The sequence below is a fragment of the Anoplopoma fimbria genome, chromosome 7 (assembly GCF_027596085.1).
Source record: "Anoplopoma fimbria isolate UVic2021 breed Golden Eagle Sablefish chromosome 7, Afim_UVic_2022, whole genome shotgun sequence".
Lineage (NCBI taxonomy): Eukaryota > Metazoa > Chordata > Actinopteri > Perciformes > Anoplopomatidae > Anoplopoma > Anoplopoma fimbria.
This window is the reverse complement of record NC_072455.1, coordinates 19,103,917-19,122,604: the sequence shown is the minus strand read 5'-3', so window position 1 is coordinate 19,122,604 and position 18,688 is coordinate 19,103,917. Positions and strand designations below refer to the sequence as shown.

At 42.6% G+C, this 18,688-nt stretch overlaps 1 protein-coding gene across 1 annotated transcript in view; it reads right to left on the bottom strand.

Moving 5' to 3' along the window:
* The window catches only part of LOC129093176 (uncharacterized), a 42,138-nt gene extending 26,044 nt beyond the window's left edge, over window positions 1–16,094 (bottom strand). Inside the window, exons 1-2 of the mRNA XM_054601094.1 lie at window positions 16,019–16,094; window positions 15,399–15,460 (exon numbers count right to left, since the gene is read on the bottom strand). Coding sequence (XP_054457069.1) covers window positions 15,399–15,460; window positions 16,019–16,094 — 138 coding nt within the window. The remainder of the gene's footprint in view (window positions 1–15,398; window positions 15,461–16,018) is intronic.
* Window positions 16,095–18,688: the final 2,594 nt, after the last annotated feature.

Sequence of the window (18,688 nt, the reverse complement as noted above, 5' to 3'; positions counted from 1 at the left end):
CCAGCGGAGTGGTACAAAACGTTCAGTGAACAACTTGTACCACTACTTGAGTCGTCATTTAACTATACGCTTGACCATGGTAAACTCCCACCATCCTGGAAGGAAGCTGTAATAACAGTGATTCCTAAAGGAAAAAACAGTGATATCTGCTCTGGCTACAGACCCATATCAATACTTAACATAGATTATAAACTATATACCTCGATTATTGCAAAAAGGTATGAACACTTTATGAATGACATTATAGAGGAAGACCAGACCGGCTTTATCAAGGGACGTCAAACCCAAGATAACATAAGGAGAACCCTACATATAATTGAACATATCAACAGCAAAAATATCAGTGCAGCCCTGATAAGTCTTGATGCAGAAAAGGCATTTGACAGTGTAAACTGGTCATTTCTGTATCAGGTACTTGAGAAATTTGGACTAAATGAAAAAGCGATTCAATGTATTAGAACACTTTATCAAAACCCAACAGCAAGGATAAAAATAAATGGGAGTCTGACTGATAGTATAGTATTAGAACGATCTACCAGGCAGGGATGTTGTCTTTCACCGACTTTATTTGCAATATTTATAGAGCCTTTGGCACAAGCAATTAGGCAGAATAAGGACCTTAAAGGGATAAAAGTCAGGAATGAAGAACACATCATTGGGCTTTTTGCCGATGACGTAATTTGTTATTTAGAAGACCCAGACACATGCCTCCCCATATTAATCAACCTACTTGAAATGTTCGGCTCTTACTCTGGGTATAAATTAAATTTGTCGAAAACAGAGATTTTAACACTGAATTACAAACCATCCCAAACCCTACGACAAACACTTAACTTAAATTGGAATTCCAAAACTATGACATATCTTGGGGTTAAAATAACAAAAGGTATTGATAATCTATATAGAGCTAACTATATCAAAGTGGATCAGGACATTAGGAGTGATATGGAGAGGTGGGCTATTCTTCCACTCGATCTCAGTTCACGAATAGACACTATAAAAATGACCATCCTTCCAAGACTCCTTTATTTCTTTCAGTCACTACCAATCGAGATACCTGAGAAACAATTTAGAGCCTGGGATAAAACTATATCAAGGTTTATATGGAATGGCCAAAGGCCGAGAGTCAAATATGAAACATTACAGATTGGAAAACTGAAATGGGAAAAAGAACTTGATGTGAATATTACAACAGATGAATGGCTCTATATTTGTAGGACACAACAGTCCTCAACATCCTCGCGAACTTGGAGAGAACATTGTTGGAAGAATGTCATTAGATTCTTTATCACCCCCCAAATCAAGAGCAAATATCTGTCTATTGCTCAACCATGTTGGAGGAAATGTGGGCCAGTAAATGTAGATCATTCTCATGTATTTTGGTTATGTCCTAAAATTGTACAGTTTTGGGGAAATGTCCATATGGTTACTGTCAAAATTCTGGGATATGATATACCTAAGTCATGTATGCTGCTTTACTTTGGTAATATGACTGGAGATATTGTGCTAAGAGAAGACAGGTATCTGCTGAAAATCTTGTTAGCAGCTTGTAAGAAGGCTATCACGAAGAGATGGTACAAGGAAGAACCACCATCACAAGATGGTTGGCTGTTAATTGTGAAGGAAATATATGATATGGAACTGTTAACTCACAGGATAAGATCCCAAGAGGAGCGATGTCACGAGAACTGGGAGAAATGGACAATGTTTACATCTCAACGATAAGACAGGATAAAAAACCCTGAATATATCTCAAGACTTATACTTTTGAAGGAACAGAGCAATCCGGAGCCCTTTTGTTTTTGTTTTGTTTGCTTTTCCTACCCTTTTGTATGTATGTGATCTACCTATGATGGAAAAAGCAACAAAAATAAAGTGTTAAAAAAAAAAAAAAAAAAAAAAAAAAAAAAGTTTAATATGGGATTCGTTCAGTGTCACACTAAGGACTCACAAAGGTGAGAAAGGTGCATTTCCTCATAATCACCCGTCAATTAAACAGCGTTGACAATCGTTAGACTTACATGTTGATTCATGCCAGATTAGTGTTGTCTTCTATTTCCAAAACTTCACCATAACAATTCTAATGAAAATAAATGAAACCTAAAGAAACTACGATGTAGGTCACTATTAGACATTTTATACTACCGTCATATGTGAAAAAGTCCTGATATTAAGCGCTGGAAACATAAAATTGAACACACCGATGTTTTTGTTTTTGTATTTTTTGGCTCTGTGCCGGGGTATTCTTGCCTGATATCAGACAGAATTGTCAATTCATTTCAAGTCGAGGTTTGGGGTTTTGCTCGATGATGCGGGTGAATTTAAAGGTGTGGAGCCAGGCAAGGGGTATTGGGCAATACCAGAAAGATCACATCGTCTCCACTGTCAACAGTGTTCTGTGTGGTCGTGACCTTGGAAGTCAATTCTTCCCTAAGAACACAAGTCCGTTCTTTGCAAACTTGGGTTTGAGAACCACCTCAAGTGCGGCTGGCCCAATATGGTCATTCATGTACTCACTTACTACCCTCTGTTTCTATAGAAACTACATCTGTTTGACTTTGAAAAAAAAGTTTAATATGGGATTCGTTCAGTGTCACGCTAAGGACTCAGAAAGGTGAGAAAGGTGCATTTAGATGAAAGAAATCATATAAATGTCATTATCAAAACAAATTTTTTTTAATATGGTGTGAATTCATCATTATTTACAACAATTTTATTTGAAATTGTCATTGAATCATCTCATTTTACATATATCAACATTGAGAAGAAGTAGTGGGACATGAACAAAAGCGGATTTTGGGTACATAAAATGCATTATTTAGTAATTACTTTTTATGACAAGATTTGTAACAACACTGTCTATATATTTATCAAGCATAATATGACACATTTTAAAATAATTCCACAATTTCACTGCTGGGACATAGAATTAATCATAGTTTCACGAAAAACACGCTAAAATCCTTTTTTTTCGTGAGAGACATAATGGAAGATTTACTCTGACCATGGGTGGTTGTTTCAAAGCTGTTGGTTACTTTGAGCTAGATGCGATTTAAGGACAATATATCTCTCAGGCTGCCTGGCAGTGTTTGAATAGATACAATAATCCCATAATGTAAACTATGCACCACTCCCAGTTCTCTCTTCCTGGACAAACCTGATTCACTGACACAACAACTTCTAAGACCGGCTGATTGTAAGAAGCTACTGTGGAACTTAATCAAAGAACATTTCACGGCAGGGCTGATTGTATGCAAATCTCACTTGTGCTTTAATTGAAGTTCCTGACATGAACATGCCCTGATAGTCTTTCTATTTACCCACGCACAAATCAAATTTTTTTTAAACAGAGAACATTTACATTCTTCAAAGACTGTTCCGATCATTGTAATGTTTCTGACAGAAATTGTCCAAACTAAAAGAAAGCTTTACATGATTACATAAATTCACTTTGTTTGCAGTGCATATTTATGCAAACACATATATAATTTATACAGGGATGATAAAACTATGTATTGGATCAGTGTTGGGACTTGGATGGGTATCTCATTTAATTCCAGACATTTGTTCACTTTACAATGTGCTACCTTTATCTCATGTTCCCAACTGTAACAGAAAATGTTGAGAATAATTTCTCAGTTATACTTTATAGTGCGGCAGATTTGACTTGTGTAGCACAAGACTAAGCAAGACAGCATTAGTAACTGTCATTAAGTTAATTATTATTAAGTTAAATATTGCTAGAGGACAATGCTAACTGAAGCAAGATTCATTTGTGAATTAAAAGCGCAATTATTTTCTGCCATCCAACAGATTCATGTCATATTGTGGGCTTATTTTTCTTGCAATGATTAAATGGGACTTTGGTAGTAAGTCTTAAGCTGCAGGTACAAGACAATCATCTTGGATTTTTACTGACAACAAAGTCATTTTTCATACCAGTGATGGCATTCATGTATTGTTGGAAATTCATCCAAAAAAATCAGCACTGATGCTATTGTTGGCTTGACAGTAGCCAAGACAACAGTACGAGACAGGATGCGGTGACGAGACTGATCTTGTGGCTTACTCCACTGGAAGCTGTAAATTAAATAAAAACAAAACATTCATTTAAAAAACAGTTGTACAACTTTTGGAATGTTTGATCAATTTGCGCTCAACATAGCTTACATGTGCCATTCACGTTGATGGAGCTGGTTTCAATGTCGAAGCCAGTGACGTTTGGGGCTGCGTTGATCAAAACATTTGCTATCTGACTGTTGTTAGGAGCCAATGTGCTCACAAATTGAAGGTCCATGTTGGTGATGACTGATCCACTTCTGCAAAAGGTGAAACAAAAAACATTGTTTGAAATATTAGATTAAGGCCACTTTTCTTAAATTGTAACACTGTCGCTCTCAACACAATACCTGAATGACACCACATTCAAGGACCTGAAGGAGGAAGGGAATCCACTTTGGTAGAAAGGTTCAAGCTGCAAAAACAGAAATTAAGTTGTATTTAAGCAGTTATTTTAACTTCAGCCTTGTAGGCGAACAGCTTTTTCTAAACGTCTTTCTAATTTTAGAGAATCTTTCAAAAATTGTAGATATATTTAGCTCTCTGATCCGTTATTAAGCAAGTTGCCTTATGTTGGTATTATTAAGCATTTCTGACACTGCTTCAATGAAAACTCAAATTTGGATAGTGCATCTTAGTCTACATGGTGACATATTCAATTATGCAAAGGAGATTGATTGAAACACAATATTTTCACATTTTTATTAACAGCATCATTAATAGAAATACATTTATACCAAAATATACTATATATCATGACTTATTGGGGAATTCAAGCCCGAATGCAACTACCCTTTGTTGCTTGATCACATTTTTTCTGGCACTGCCAAGATTAAAATCAGGCAATTCAATCAATTGAGATTGATTTGTAAAATAGCAGACGATTCAAGGTCATCCTGAGCTGGTGGTGTAGTATTCTTCTCTTAATGTGTTCCCATTTATGTGTCTGTCATCAATTATTCAGATATAATGGACAAGTAAGTTTAATTTATTTGAGTGGGGGCTCGACATCTTTTATAAAACAATTCACTACTTGTACCAGCAGAATTTATTGCATAGGTGAGACTTACCTCTCTTTTTATCGTTGCCGCTCGCCCTCTAAAAGCTGGTGATGAAGGATCCGACAATTCAGGTGTAAATGTGTCTCGAACTGATGTGAAAGACACTCTTGATGTGGTGAGTGCTACATTTGTTGTAGGTGCAGCAGTTGTAGGTGTTGCTGTTGTTGGTGCAGCAGTTGTAGGTGGTGCTGTTGTAGGTGCAGCAGTAGTCGGTGCGGCTGTTGTTGGGGCGGCTGTTGTTGGTGCAGCAGTTGTAGGTGCAGCAGTTGTAGGTGCAGCAGTTGTAGGTGCGGCAGTTGTAGGTGCAGCAGTTGTAGGTGCGGCAGTTGTAGGTGCAGCAGTTGTAGGTGCTGCTGTTGTTGGTGCAGCAGTAGTCGGTGCAGCAGTTGTAGGTGCGGCAGTTGTAGGTGCAGCAGTTGTAGGTGCGGCAGTTGTAGGTGCAGCAGTTGTAGGTGCTGCTGTTGTTGGTGCAGCAGTAGTCGGTGCAGCAGTTGTAGGTGCGGCAGTTGTAGGTGCAGCAGTTGTAGGTGCTGCTGTTGTAGGTGCAGCAGTAGTCGGTGCAGCTGTAGTCGGCGCTGCTGTTGTAGGTGCAGCTGTGGTAGGCGCTGCTGTTGTAGGTGCCGCAGTTGTAGGTGCAGCAGTTGTAGGTGCTGCTGTTGTAGGTGCAGCAGTAGTCGGTGCGGCTGTTGTAGGTGCAGCAGTAGTAGGTGCAGCTGTAGTCGGCGCTGCTGTTGTAGGTGCAGCTGTGGTAGGCGCTGCTGTTGTAGGTGCTGCTGTTGTAGGTGCAGCAGTTGTAGGTGCTGCAGTTGTAGGTGCAGCAGTAGTCGGTGCAGCAGTTGTTGGTGCTGCTGTCGTGATTTGTGCAGTCGTAGGTGCTGCAGCTATTATAAAATATAACATTCAAAAGGATTAAGAAAGCACAGACTACCTACGATAACTCATTTTGATTCATAGCTGATGCTAGACTGATGTGTGTGTTGTGAAAGAAACATTCGATGAAGTGCAGGCAATCTGCTTAACATCACTCAGCTTACCAATTATAATCAGGAAAATTGATATGATCCGTCCGACATCCATCCTTTTTCTTTTGAATCTCTATAAATTGAACAATACAGGGACTTAGTCACAGAGGCAGCATGTTCAAGGGGATTTTTGCGACAGTTTTCACAACAATTATTACCATTTAATTTGCGCAGAGTAATCAACCATAGCATGACAGTATTTAGTATAGTAGTATTTTTTCTTTTAACACAACATTCAAATGGAACTGTTAAATCTTTCATTCAAAAACATCTATAAAACAATACGTGTTCTCCTAATAACAATCCTCACCTTGAACCATGTAGATTTTATACTCTGATACAAAGTATGAAATGCAACATACGTTTTATACACTTTTTTTTTTTAACAGAATTTGACTATAGGGAGCTAGTTTGTTTGAAACTAAAGCAGTGCATTATTTACAATGTTAAGAAAAGAAGACAAAATACATGTGCCATAAATGAAGGAAGAACATTTTTAGTTTTAAATATATCGACACATAATGTCTAATGCAATGAAAAGCATAAACATTTCCTAAAAGTGGAGCAGAGGTTATTATTAAGATGCATTGGTACTAAACATAAAATATATAAACATACAATTATTAAACAGAAACATGCATACCTTCTCTCGTTCTCTCTCTTTCTCACACATGCACAGTGTAAAATTGTACAGAAATCTATGTATTGACTTAAAAATGTACTCACCGAAATTAAAAAGAAATGAGATGAGAAGTTCTAAATGTCCCTTTCTATCTGCTTTCGATGTTTAAAACTATTTCAGTGTCTATGAATTTAGTCCACTTCACGTCTGTGATATTGCAAACCTTACATGTTATGTGACGGTCTACATCTAACAAGGCCTTTATACTGAAGGCGAATAAAGGTTAATGACGTGACTCATGGCAACACTATATAATTAAGTTGAATAACATTCTTGATGAACAAAACCAAACCCTGGTAAATGATATTAGTTGTCACTTTGTCAGTTTCTTGGCTTAGTGTCCTGGCACATTCCCTTCTTTTTTCCTGTGAAACAAGTTGCTGGTGCATTCCACCTCAAATGTAGCAGGAAGTTCCTCAAATATGACAGTAAAAAAAATATATCAGTAAAAACAAACAAATAAATATAGATTCATTGGATGAATTATATATATATGACACAATACAGTTAAAGTACAAAACAATAATGTTCATATGGACACATTTAAAAAAAAAAAAAAAGAAGCATCTTAGCTTTGTTTCCTAATATGTTTCTTAGTAGGTGACAGTTCATTACATATCTATGTTCAAGCAAGAAGTCCCCATATTTAATACATGGTTAATATCAACTGGTATTCTTCAACTGGCTCTTTAAGACTTTTCAAGGCCTGCAGATACCAAGTTACACTGCCATTTTTTGAACATTCAGATGTTTCAAAAGTGGATTGAGTATTTTAATTTTAACCTTACAACTTTGAGACACAGCCAGTGATTTGTTTATCATGATAATTATTTTATATTCATTTTCCAGTGGCAGTCGAGGTTGAAGATGAACATGTATGCAACAACTTCAGGTTTGTCTGGTTCATGTTTATGTCAGGTTGCATAGCTTTTAGTTTCAGTGACGTCTTTGGCTTCATAGTCAATCCCTTTGTGGTTTTTGAATTGCATTTCCTCATAATCACCCGTCAATTAAACAGTGTTGACAATCGTTAGACTTACATGTTGATTCATGCCAGATTAGTGTTGTCTCCTATTTCCAAAACTTCACCATAACAATTCTAATTTTTAAATAAATGAAACCTAAATATACTATGATGCAGGTCACTACTAGATGTTTTATACTACCGTCATATGTGAAAAAGTCCTGACATTAAGCGCTGGAAACATAAAATTGAAGACACCGATGTTTTTGTTTTCTTTCAATTTATTTGAAATTTTGTGTGACTACAAAGGAACATAGATAAATCAAATATTTCACAACATTTAACAAAACTTTAATGTAGGAAATAAAATTGGAGATTCAAGAGTTCTTATGAACATTTAAAATCACTTTAGAAGCCTGTTTATCTTTATGTTTGTGTAATTTCTCCATTTAAGAAGACCAACTGTACAGAGAAAATTTCATGTTTTTTTATTCTGTTCTGATTTTTAAACTAAATAAACGTCCTTGTTGTGTAGTTAAAATGCTCAGTATCTATCCAGAATATTTGTGTGTAAATACAATATAAGAGCAGATGACAAATGTCTTTTTTCTAGTCCATAGAAATCACAAGATTATTCAATTTACAGTCTAACCCTCTCCAACACATTTTTACTGGATATATATAAATTCTCAAACTAATCAGCCTCTCGGGCAAATCGTTTGTTAATATATATAAAAAAGATGCTTTCACAATGAATTAATCTTTCTTTACAATTTAAATCTAAAAACATAATTTCAAGTTCTAAAGCTCAATACTTTAATCAATACAGTTTACAAACAAAACAAAAGAACTCTTCAAAACAGTGGTGTAGATTTTGCAACAGGTGATAAGGTTTCTCAGTCAGTTGTGCCACTGAATATTACCTACCAACGTTTTAACCATCTTATCATTTTATCATTAACCAATACACGGCAAATTGCCATGTTTGAGTGTCTTCTGCAAGGAACCAAAGTGAAACAAAATATCAGGTTCCTGGTAGCAGCAGCTGTTTACGCCAACACAGGCAGGTGGAGCTGTAGGCTCTCAGTTAAGCTATATTGTAACTTCATGAATTGGTTGAAAATCAATAATTATATTGCTGAGCATTTTTATGGTTTTGTTTTGCCCAAATTAAATCACACTTATTTATATATATATATATATATATATATATATATATATATTTTTACACTTGTGAAGGAGGACCCCGACTTACCCTGCAAACCTGGGTGGAAGCTAAATGAGGACCCGTGCTAGACCGTTAACGTTAATTGGGGTACTGACATACTTACACGGGCTATGCTTGGTTGGTTTGAGGGAAGAGGTTGGTCTGCCGTGGGCCCCTTTTCAAAAGGAGCAGGTATGGAGGAATCGGCGGCTAAAGGTGTTTCAGCCTAGGTCGTCTATTATTGCAGACCATTCTACTCACAGCTATGCATGATTACATAAATACACTTGGTATAAATAAGAAAATTAACGGTGCATGATTTTCAGATATATGTATACCATTATTATATATATATATATATATATATATATATATATATATATATATATATATATAAAAAAAACTTAATTCAGACAGTGGTTTAATGGTGTTACTTTCCTGTGTGGCTAGTTTTACTTGTTTTGGCAAATTAGCCAAAACAAGACAGCATTATTAACTGTCATTATGTTAAATATTGCTAAAGCTCAGTGCTCACAAAAGCAAAAGTAATTTTAATAGTAAGAGTGCAATTATTTTCCGACATCCCAGGGCTTACGATTATATTGTTAAGATTATTATTATAGTAATAATTCAAATGGATCTGGTGCTTAAAGTTGGCTTTATCATTTGTCCCGGCAATGATTCTGGACATTCCCACAGAGAAACATATTTAGTTAGACAGACAAATATCCTCTGTCATTAAAGTGTCCACTTATTTCAAATTATTAATTTGATAGTAAGTTCATCCGAAGTCTTCCACTACAAGATTCTTAGATATTTACTGACAAGTCATACCATTGATGGAAATTCAGCACTAATGCTATTGTTGGCTTGACAGTAGCCAAGACAACACTACCAGGCAGGATGCGGTGATGAGACTGATCTTGTGGCTTACTCCATTTGATGCAGTTGTAGGTGCTGCAGTAGTGGGGGAGTTGTAGGCAGCAGCTGTTGTAGTTGTGTCGCTGTTGTAGGAGCAGCTGTTGTAGTGCCGGTGTTGTAGGTGCGGCAGTCTAGGTTGCTGTTGATGGTGCGGCAGTGAAACAAACCATTAGTTTGACAAACATTTGTAAAACCTTTGAAGTTTTTGATGAAGTAGCACTTAGTTTGCTTACCTGTGGCTTCCACACTTATGGATACGGTTTCAATGTCAGCTGTTGTTGGTGCAGCTGTTGTTGGTACTGCAGTTGCAGGGGCAACTGTCGTATCTTTCATGCGACAGTGCTGTTGAAGTGATGAGGAAGGATGCTCCGCGGACACTGTTCTTGCTGGTATAATAAAGTTTATTACAAACAAGCAACACATGTCATGACGGACGTCTAGAGCGCCCGGAGGTCTCGAGTCGAATCTGAAAGCCCTGCCTTTCGGGCTCTCGCACCTCCTTATATAGGGTACATGTTATTCAACATTTGGGCTGAAGTCAAGACCATGTATGGGGCTCCGTCATTCTACACATTTGGGCTGAAGTCAAGACCATGTATGGGGCTCCGTCATTCTACACATTTGCTTCCCATATAAGACAAAGACACTTGGGGCCTTCGCTGTATTGTGCAAGACCTGAAAATATACCACATATTCCCCCCTTCGAGACTTACACAAAGTCTCGAAAAAAAGAAAAGAAGAGACATACAGGTGTATAATCATGACAAACTTAACAACCCGTCCTTTTTAACATTAGAGCAACTGTACGGAGTATAAAAGTGAGAGTGAAAAACCTGTCAGGCAGCTAATCTTTCTTGAAATATCCATTAAACAATGTAGACAGGAAAATTCCCTCACGGTCCCTCTGCCAAGGCGACCATACGCAGTACTCCATAACACTGAAATGAGGAATTTTAGCAATTTGTGTAAGGAAATGACTTAAGCAAATACATATGGAACTCTCAGTAAATCAAAACAAAACAATGTCCAAAGCCAGGCTGGTCGACCCATCGCACCTTTCTATGGACCTTTTCCTGCCTACCCCACTGTCCCTAAACATCGAGAAAAAGAAAACATCCGAGGTCCCATTATATTTAGAAACCATCATTTCCCAAGCATTTAATACACAAAGAAGAAAATTCATTTTTAATAATACTAATGTAACATCTAAGAGAAGACATAAGACTGTATAACGCTGCAGTTTCTCAGCAGCCTTGACTCAGGTGTAGTGTCGATGACGTCTTGAATCTGGATGTTGTATCGCCAGTCCACGTTCAGAGTCCTTCAGACCATTCGTATTTTCATGTTTGAAGTGTCTGAATCCATTCAGCCCATCGGAGTCCCTGACAATCCACCACCCTCACAGTGGTCTTCCCCCAATATGTTCTAGAATGAAAGAAAAGAAAACCAGTATCTTTTGCATACAGAACAGATACAAATTAAAACATCAAACACAGAATAAGAACACTTCTATAAGTAAAAATGTGAAATTATAAATCATATTGTCCATTAATCATATTGTTCATTTGTTTCCATACCCCCCCTTCGAGACTAAACAAAGTCTCGAAAGAGCAAAACAAAATCAACACTACAAACTACGCAAGCAATAACAGAGGTAAATAATAGGATTATAATCATATGAGATAATGGATATTCCTCCACCAATTCGATCTTTATCGCGTCATCCTCATCCACGTCCGTGTCAGCTTCGTGTAATAATGGCTGTAGCCGACTCTCGACTACCGTAGGTTCTCCCCAACACAGATACGGCTTCAGTGGGTAAGTTTAACCAAGGTATATTTATTTCATTCAAAATACAACACACAATGCGGACCGTCGTGCGCTCCGCTTCGCTGCCCGGCTTCTCGGGCGCACTCGGTCCAACGTTCCCGGAACGCCACCACTCTGATGGCTTCACGCTCCCGTCTCAGTCCTCGTTCTGCGTGTGTGACTGTTCCTCTCCCGAACTCCCGTCTGCTCCTGCTTAAGTAGCTTCAGCCTAATTAGCACCACATTACAGCTGTCATGATTGAACTCACCACGGCACTGTTCCCATGAACCACTCCCACACCTCTCTCCCCTGCAGCTGAGCGCTGCAGACCACGCCCACTGCCACACACCTCCACCGCCCGACTTAGGCCGGGGAGCTGTCCGGCCTAGCCTACTCCCCCCACCTGTGAGCGGGAAAGGAAGTCTGCCACAGCCATCTGCACCCCCGGCCTATGGACCACTTTGAATTTAAAAGGCTGCAACGCCAGATACCACCGAGTGATCCGGGCGTTGGCATCCTTCATGCGGTGGAGCCACTGTAGAGGGGCATGGTCCGAATAGAGGGTGAATGGGCGTCCCAGGAGGTAGTAACGCAGGGCATCGACCTCCCACCGGATCGCCAGGCCTTCCTTCTCCACTGTGCTGTAGCGAGACTCCCTCTCAGACAGCTTCCGGCTGATGTAAAGCACTGGGCGGTCGATCCCCTGCACCTCCTGGGACAAAACGGCCCCCAGCCCCCTATTCGAGGCATCAGTCTGCAGGATAAAAGGGAGAGAGAAGTTAGGTGTGTGGAGAAGAGGTTCCCCACAGAGGGCCTGTTTTACCCTCTCAAGCGCCAGCTGGCACTGCTCCGTCCACTGGACCGGATCTGAGGCACCCTTTCGAGTCAGGTCAGTCAGGGGGCTAGTTAGGTCGGCGAAGTTGGGGATGAACCGCCGGTAATACCCTGCCAGCCCCAAGAACCGCCTCACCTCTTTTTTGGTCTTGGGCCTCGGGCAGGCTGCAATCGCTGCTGTCTTGTCGACCTGGGGACGAACCTGCCCTCCACCCAAGTGGTACCCCAGATACCGTACCTCCCTCCGTCCAACCGCACACTTCTTCGGGTTGGCGGTGAGCCCAGCCTGTCTCATAGACTCAAGCACCGCGGACACCCGCTGCATGTGCTCCGCCCAGCTGTTGCTGTGGATGATCACATCATCCATGTAGGCGGCAGCATAAGCAGCGTGTGGACGCAGTACCCGGTCCATGAGACGTTGGAATGTGGCTGGGGCACCGAACAGCCCGAAAGGAAGTGTGACGAATTGGTACAATCCGTACGGAGTGGAGAAAGCCGTCTTTTCCCTGGACTCTGGAGATAAGGGAATCTGCCAGTAGCCCTTGGTCAGATCCAGTGTCGTGAAAAAATGAGCCGTGCCGAGCCGGTCCAGGAGCTCGTCGACCCGGGGCATTGGATAGGCATCAAACCGTGACTCGTCATTCACCTTGCGGTAGTCCACACAGAACCGTATAGCCCCATCCTTCTTGACAACCAGAACGATGGGGCTACACCAGGCACTATTGGACTCTTCTATTACCCCCATCTCCAGCATAGCTTCCAATTCTTTCTGAACTACCTTTCTTTTGTGTTCAGGCAACCGATAAGGCCGTGATCGTACTGTCACGCCTGGGCGAGTTTCAACATGGTGTTGTATAAGGTTGGTGCGTCCTGGCAGAGGGGAGAACACATCAGCAAAGCGCTGCTGCAACGCAGCCACATCTGCTCTCTGGGACTGAGTGAGATGGTCTTCACAACGGAGCGAGGCTGGATTGGTGGAATTTGGCACCTCAGGCCCCAACTCATCCCTCTCTTTCACGGTAGTCACCAGAGAAACAGGCTCTGCCTCTCTCCATGCTTTGAGGAGGTTGAGGTGGTAAATTTGTGTTGCCCCTCCCCTGTCAGAACGCACAACCTCATAGTCTACATCGCCCACTCGCTGTGTGACCACAAAGGGCCCTTGCCACTTAGCGAGCAGTTTGGAGCTGGAAGAGGGAAGTAATACAAGTACTTTATCTCCCGGTGCAAATTGTCTCAGCCTAGCCCCTCTGTTGTACAGGCGTTGTTGACGCTCCTGGGCCCTGAGCAAATTCTCCCGTGAACATTGCCCCAGTGTGTGGAGTTTTGCTCTCAGGTCCAGGACGTATTGAATCTCGTTTTTGCTTGGGCTCGGACCCTCCTCCCAGTTTTCCTTAACTAGGTCCAGAACCCCACGTGGTTTTCTGCCAAACAGCAGCTCAAAGGGAGAAAATCCTGTGGAGGCCTGGGGCACCTCCCGCACTGCAAACAACAGAGGGTCAAGCCACTTATCCCAATTTCCGACATCATCGTGTATGAACTTACGGATCATGGACTTCAAGGTTTTATTCAGGCGCTCAACAAGGCCATCGGTCTGTGGGTGGTAAACACTAGTCCGAATTGCCTTGACGCCCAATAAACCGTATAGTTCCCTTAATGTGCGTGACATAAACGAGGTGCCCTGGTCGGTCAGAATCTCTTTCGGGATTCCAACTCGGGAGATGACCTGAAACAGTGCCTGCGCAACACTCTTTGCAGAGATAGTGCGCAGCGGCACCGCTTCAGGATATCGCGTTGCATAGTCCACCAGAACTAACACAAAGCGATATCCTCGAGTGCTCCGGTGAAATGGCCCGATGAGGTCCATGCCAATGCGCTCAAACGGGACCTCCATTAGTGGCAATGGGCACAATGGAGCTCTTGGGATGGCCGGTAGGTTTACCAGTTGGCATTCAGGGCAAGAGGCACACCAACGGCGCACCACTCCCCGAATCCCAGGCCAATAGAATCGGGCCATTATCCGGTCTAGTGTTTTGTCATACCCCATGTGACCAGCCATTGGGTTATAATGAGCCGCCCGGAAAACCATTTCTCGACGGCTTTCCGGCACCAACAATTGGGTAATATCTTCACCAGTCTGAGTGTCACGACTCACTCTATACAGTCTATCCCTAACCAATGAAAAGTGTGGGTATGTCGGTGGTGTGTCAGGGTGTACCATGTGACCATCAATTTGTATCACTTGGTCGAAGGCAAAGCGTAGAGTATTGTCACGAGACTGCTCCAGTGGAAAATCTTCCATGGAGTGTATTTCGGGAACCTGCGGGGCCCCTTGTGAGGGCACCACCGGTTCCCCCTCCCCTTCAGCAGCGTCGGACAACCTCGCATCACCACTGAGCACAGCACACATCCCACATGTCCCTGCCGGTCGCGATCGCACACCCACACATTGCCCCACTAACGTATGGAACCCAGACCAATCCGTGCCTAAAATCAGTGGGTGTGCAAGGCGGGAGCTAACCGCAGCCCTAATTCTATGCGTTTTGCCCCTGTGTTTAATTTCGACTGACACAACAGGATATCTGTGAACATCCCCATGCACACACCTTATCTCCACCCACTTTGCCTCTACCAACGCCCCGGGCCGAACCAAGTTCTGGTGGACCATGGACTGTGTACAGCCCGAGTCCACCATAGCCTGGTGTACACCCCCTTGAATCCTTACCGGAACGCTGTATGTCCCCCGGACCGGAGGAGGGTGCTGGCGGGCCGGCAACCCGGATCACCTGGCCGACCTCCATCAGTGGACATTCTCTGCGGAAGTGACCGGGCTGCCCACACCTCCAACACTCCTGCTCTGACGCCTGAGGGGCCCCCTGTGGGTTGGGAACAGCGCCTGGAGCCTGGTGATGGGAGGAAACAGAGGGAGGGTTATTGCGAGGTTGAAGTGCATGAGCTTGTGGGGGCCGATGGAGGGAGGCTGAGGTGAGGAACTTCCTGCGAGGAGCAGGAGTCGGTCGGACAGGCGCTGATGTCCACCCCTCTGCTCCCTGTCCCCGGGGTTGGACGGCGAGGTGATCCTCCGCGAGGATAATGGCCGCCCCCAAGTCCCCAGGTCGGTGGCACCGCACCCATTCCGACATCCCAGTCGGGAGGCCCTCCGCAAACTGTTCACTAACGATCCTCTCCAGCATCTTCTGCTCACCATCAGACTCCCCTGGCTGTAGCCACCTGTTAGCTGCGTCCCTCAGCTTCTGGGCATACACGAAAGGACGGTCGGTGGGTGTCCATTTCGTGCCCCGGAACCGGCGACGGTGGTCCTCGGGGAGAAACCCGTCCTATCAAGGACGGCTTTTTTTATGTCCTGGAAATTTCCCCGCGAGGACGCTGGCAGGCCGAGCGCCGCAGTTTGGGCCTCCCCTGACAGCAAGGGGAGCAGGCGCACGGACCACGCCACCCACCGCCGGCCACCCGACACGCCGCCGCCGTCCCCTCGAACATCTCTAGGAAGGTCTGTGGGTCGTCTTCCGCGGACATCTTGTGGTGCGATGCCCGGCTAGCTCAGTCGGTAGAGCATGAGACTTAATCTCAACAGTGCCATATAACAGCATCCTGTCCACCCATATGGTAGAAATATGTATGCCTTGTTACCACAGACCCACCAAATATCCTTGAAATTCCCTATAGTCACATTCCCCGGCAATATCTGGTTATGTACCCTTAAAATTGTCTTCTTTTTGTGTTGTGGTACCTGAAAAGATGCTTCATACGAATCATTACTATTCCCATGTTCCATTTTACCCAAGTCCATCATATATTTATCACAATCTGATAACCCCATAAACGTTCCCGGCCCATCATAAGTTGTATTTGAACAAAAACAGCTGGTAGCTCCCACTGCTGTCACCTCCATTATATCAGGGAACGCTGTTCTGATATCTTCATGCTGATCAAGTAAATTTACATATGATAATTCCATCAACCAAGAACAAGTAAATCTAGGCCAAAACAGATGCACTGACCAAGACATCAGTACATCTCCTGCTGACTGCTGGTGATACAACAGCCATGATAATGCATTATCTTGACACCTAGTGGTTAGTGGTTCTGGTATAGTCTCTAAAATCGAAGGCCATGAGTTCGGCGATAGGACTTTCACCAGACATGGACCATCCGTTTTCACAACCGATCTTACGGAGTGGGTTACTTGCTGGAACCATAAGTTCCTACCTGCCCAAGGGTCTGCGATTTGTAACACTGAAGGATCAAACCCAAATGCCTTCCATTTAGTGTCTCTCTTTCGTACTGTATGGTATTGATCCATCATGTACTCTGGTGTCTGATCAGAGTCAACAAAGTTATTATCTACGTTTGAAATAGTCCTCTGAGCTGTCATAGATGACTCTACATACCTCTCTTCTATCCTCTGTTCTCTAACTTCAACAATGTCATTACTGCTGTTCACGCTAGGCTCTATTTTTGACATTAGCTTCTGGGTTGCATTAATCACATCCTTAAATGTCCAAGATGTCATATTAGATGTCTGCGTTATATTTACAAATGTCGTAGATGCCACAGATGTCGTCACTGTTGTAGCATTCATCCCCTTTGAAGTCATAGCTAGAGTAGTAGCCTGAGTAGGTGTATGAACATTCTTAGTTGTTTCTGGAACTAACGTAACAAGCTTCATCTGTGTACTAATCACCTTTGGAGTAGTTACTGTAGTAAATTGTTTCTGAACCCCTTTAGTATTCGTAGAAACTCCAATAGGCCCCAAGTCTCTTATCAGGAGTGACACTCTACGAGTTACACGACCTTCGATCCAATAATTTTGATATGGAACAAATTTAAACTCCGGTTCTACATAAGTACACATGTATTCTCCTTCGTCTTCCCGAGTAACGTTACGCAGGACAAGGGAACAATCATCTTTAATTTGAACTCTGAGTTTCCCTTTACCACTATTTTCTTCTGTACACTGACATGGAAGCCGAACTGACTCCCCCAAGGTTGCTTCAACCCTGGTTCTAGTAACGGTTTGGTTTGACTCTTCTCCTAACTGGTCTCGGGCTCCTTTGTCTAACTGGATCCCTGGGTTGTCCTGCAGCGGAGTCACCGCCCTTTGATATCTCTGGCGCTTTGCAGGCAACTGAAATAGGTCCTGCTGGGTCTGGGACATGTTGAAAGACAATGTCTCTAAATCTTCTTTCCTGTCCATCAACTGCCGAGTCATTTCTGACATCATCAGGAATATGTACAGAAACATCAACATTGTCCACAACTTGGACGATCTCTCCTTCTGAATTCTGACTCTGGGGATTTTCATGCATCTCCCTCTCTGGTGTGTGTTCTTCGGGCTCTCTTGAGCCTTCAACATCTTGGATCGGTGAATGTGGCGCCTCTTCACTTGGCGCTTTGACACAATGTGATAAATGATACCACGTGGGAGACCCTTTAACCTGGACCGCGGTTCCAGTACTGCGAACTACTTCAAATGGTCCCTCACGGCGTTCGTTATACCAGTTGAGTCTAAATACCTTCACGAACACCTTGTCTCCAGGTTGCACTGTGATCCTTTTTTGCTCATTGAGCTTCTCCTGCACCTCCTCCTTAGTTTGCCTGTCAGACACATATGTGGATATTCTTTTATGTAGATTAACCATGTATGTGACATATGTTTGCATTTCATCTTCTAAAAGGGCCAGACTTGGACCTTTCCCACTTGTCCGCAGACAAGGCATTGGCATCAGTCTTCCTGTAACCAACTCATGAGGTGTCATATGTAAATCGCGGAGCTCACTAGAGCGACATACCATTAACGCCAATGGAAGCGCTGCTATCCAATTTAACCCCGTGTGCTGGCATATTTTGACAATACGATTTTTCAGAACACCATTCATTCTTTCGCACATCCCTTGACTTTGCGGATGATAGACTGCACCAAGACGCTGTTTAATTCCTAGTTTTTGCAAAATCAATTTCACCGTCTTATCCACAAACTCTTTCCCATTGTCTGAGGATATTCGATCTGGAAGTCCCCACCTGCTTATGACCTCTCTACATAAGAACTTGGCAACCGATTGAGCATCTTTCCGTTTTGTTGGACAAGCCTCAGGCCATCGTGAAAATCT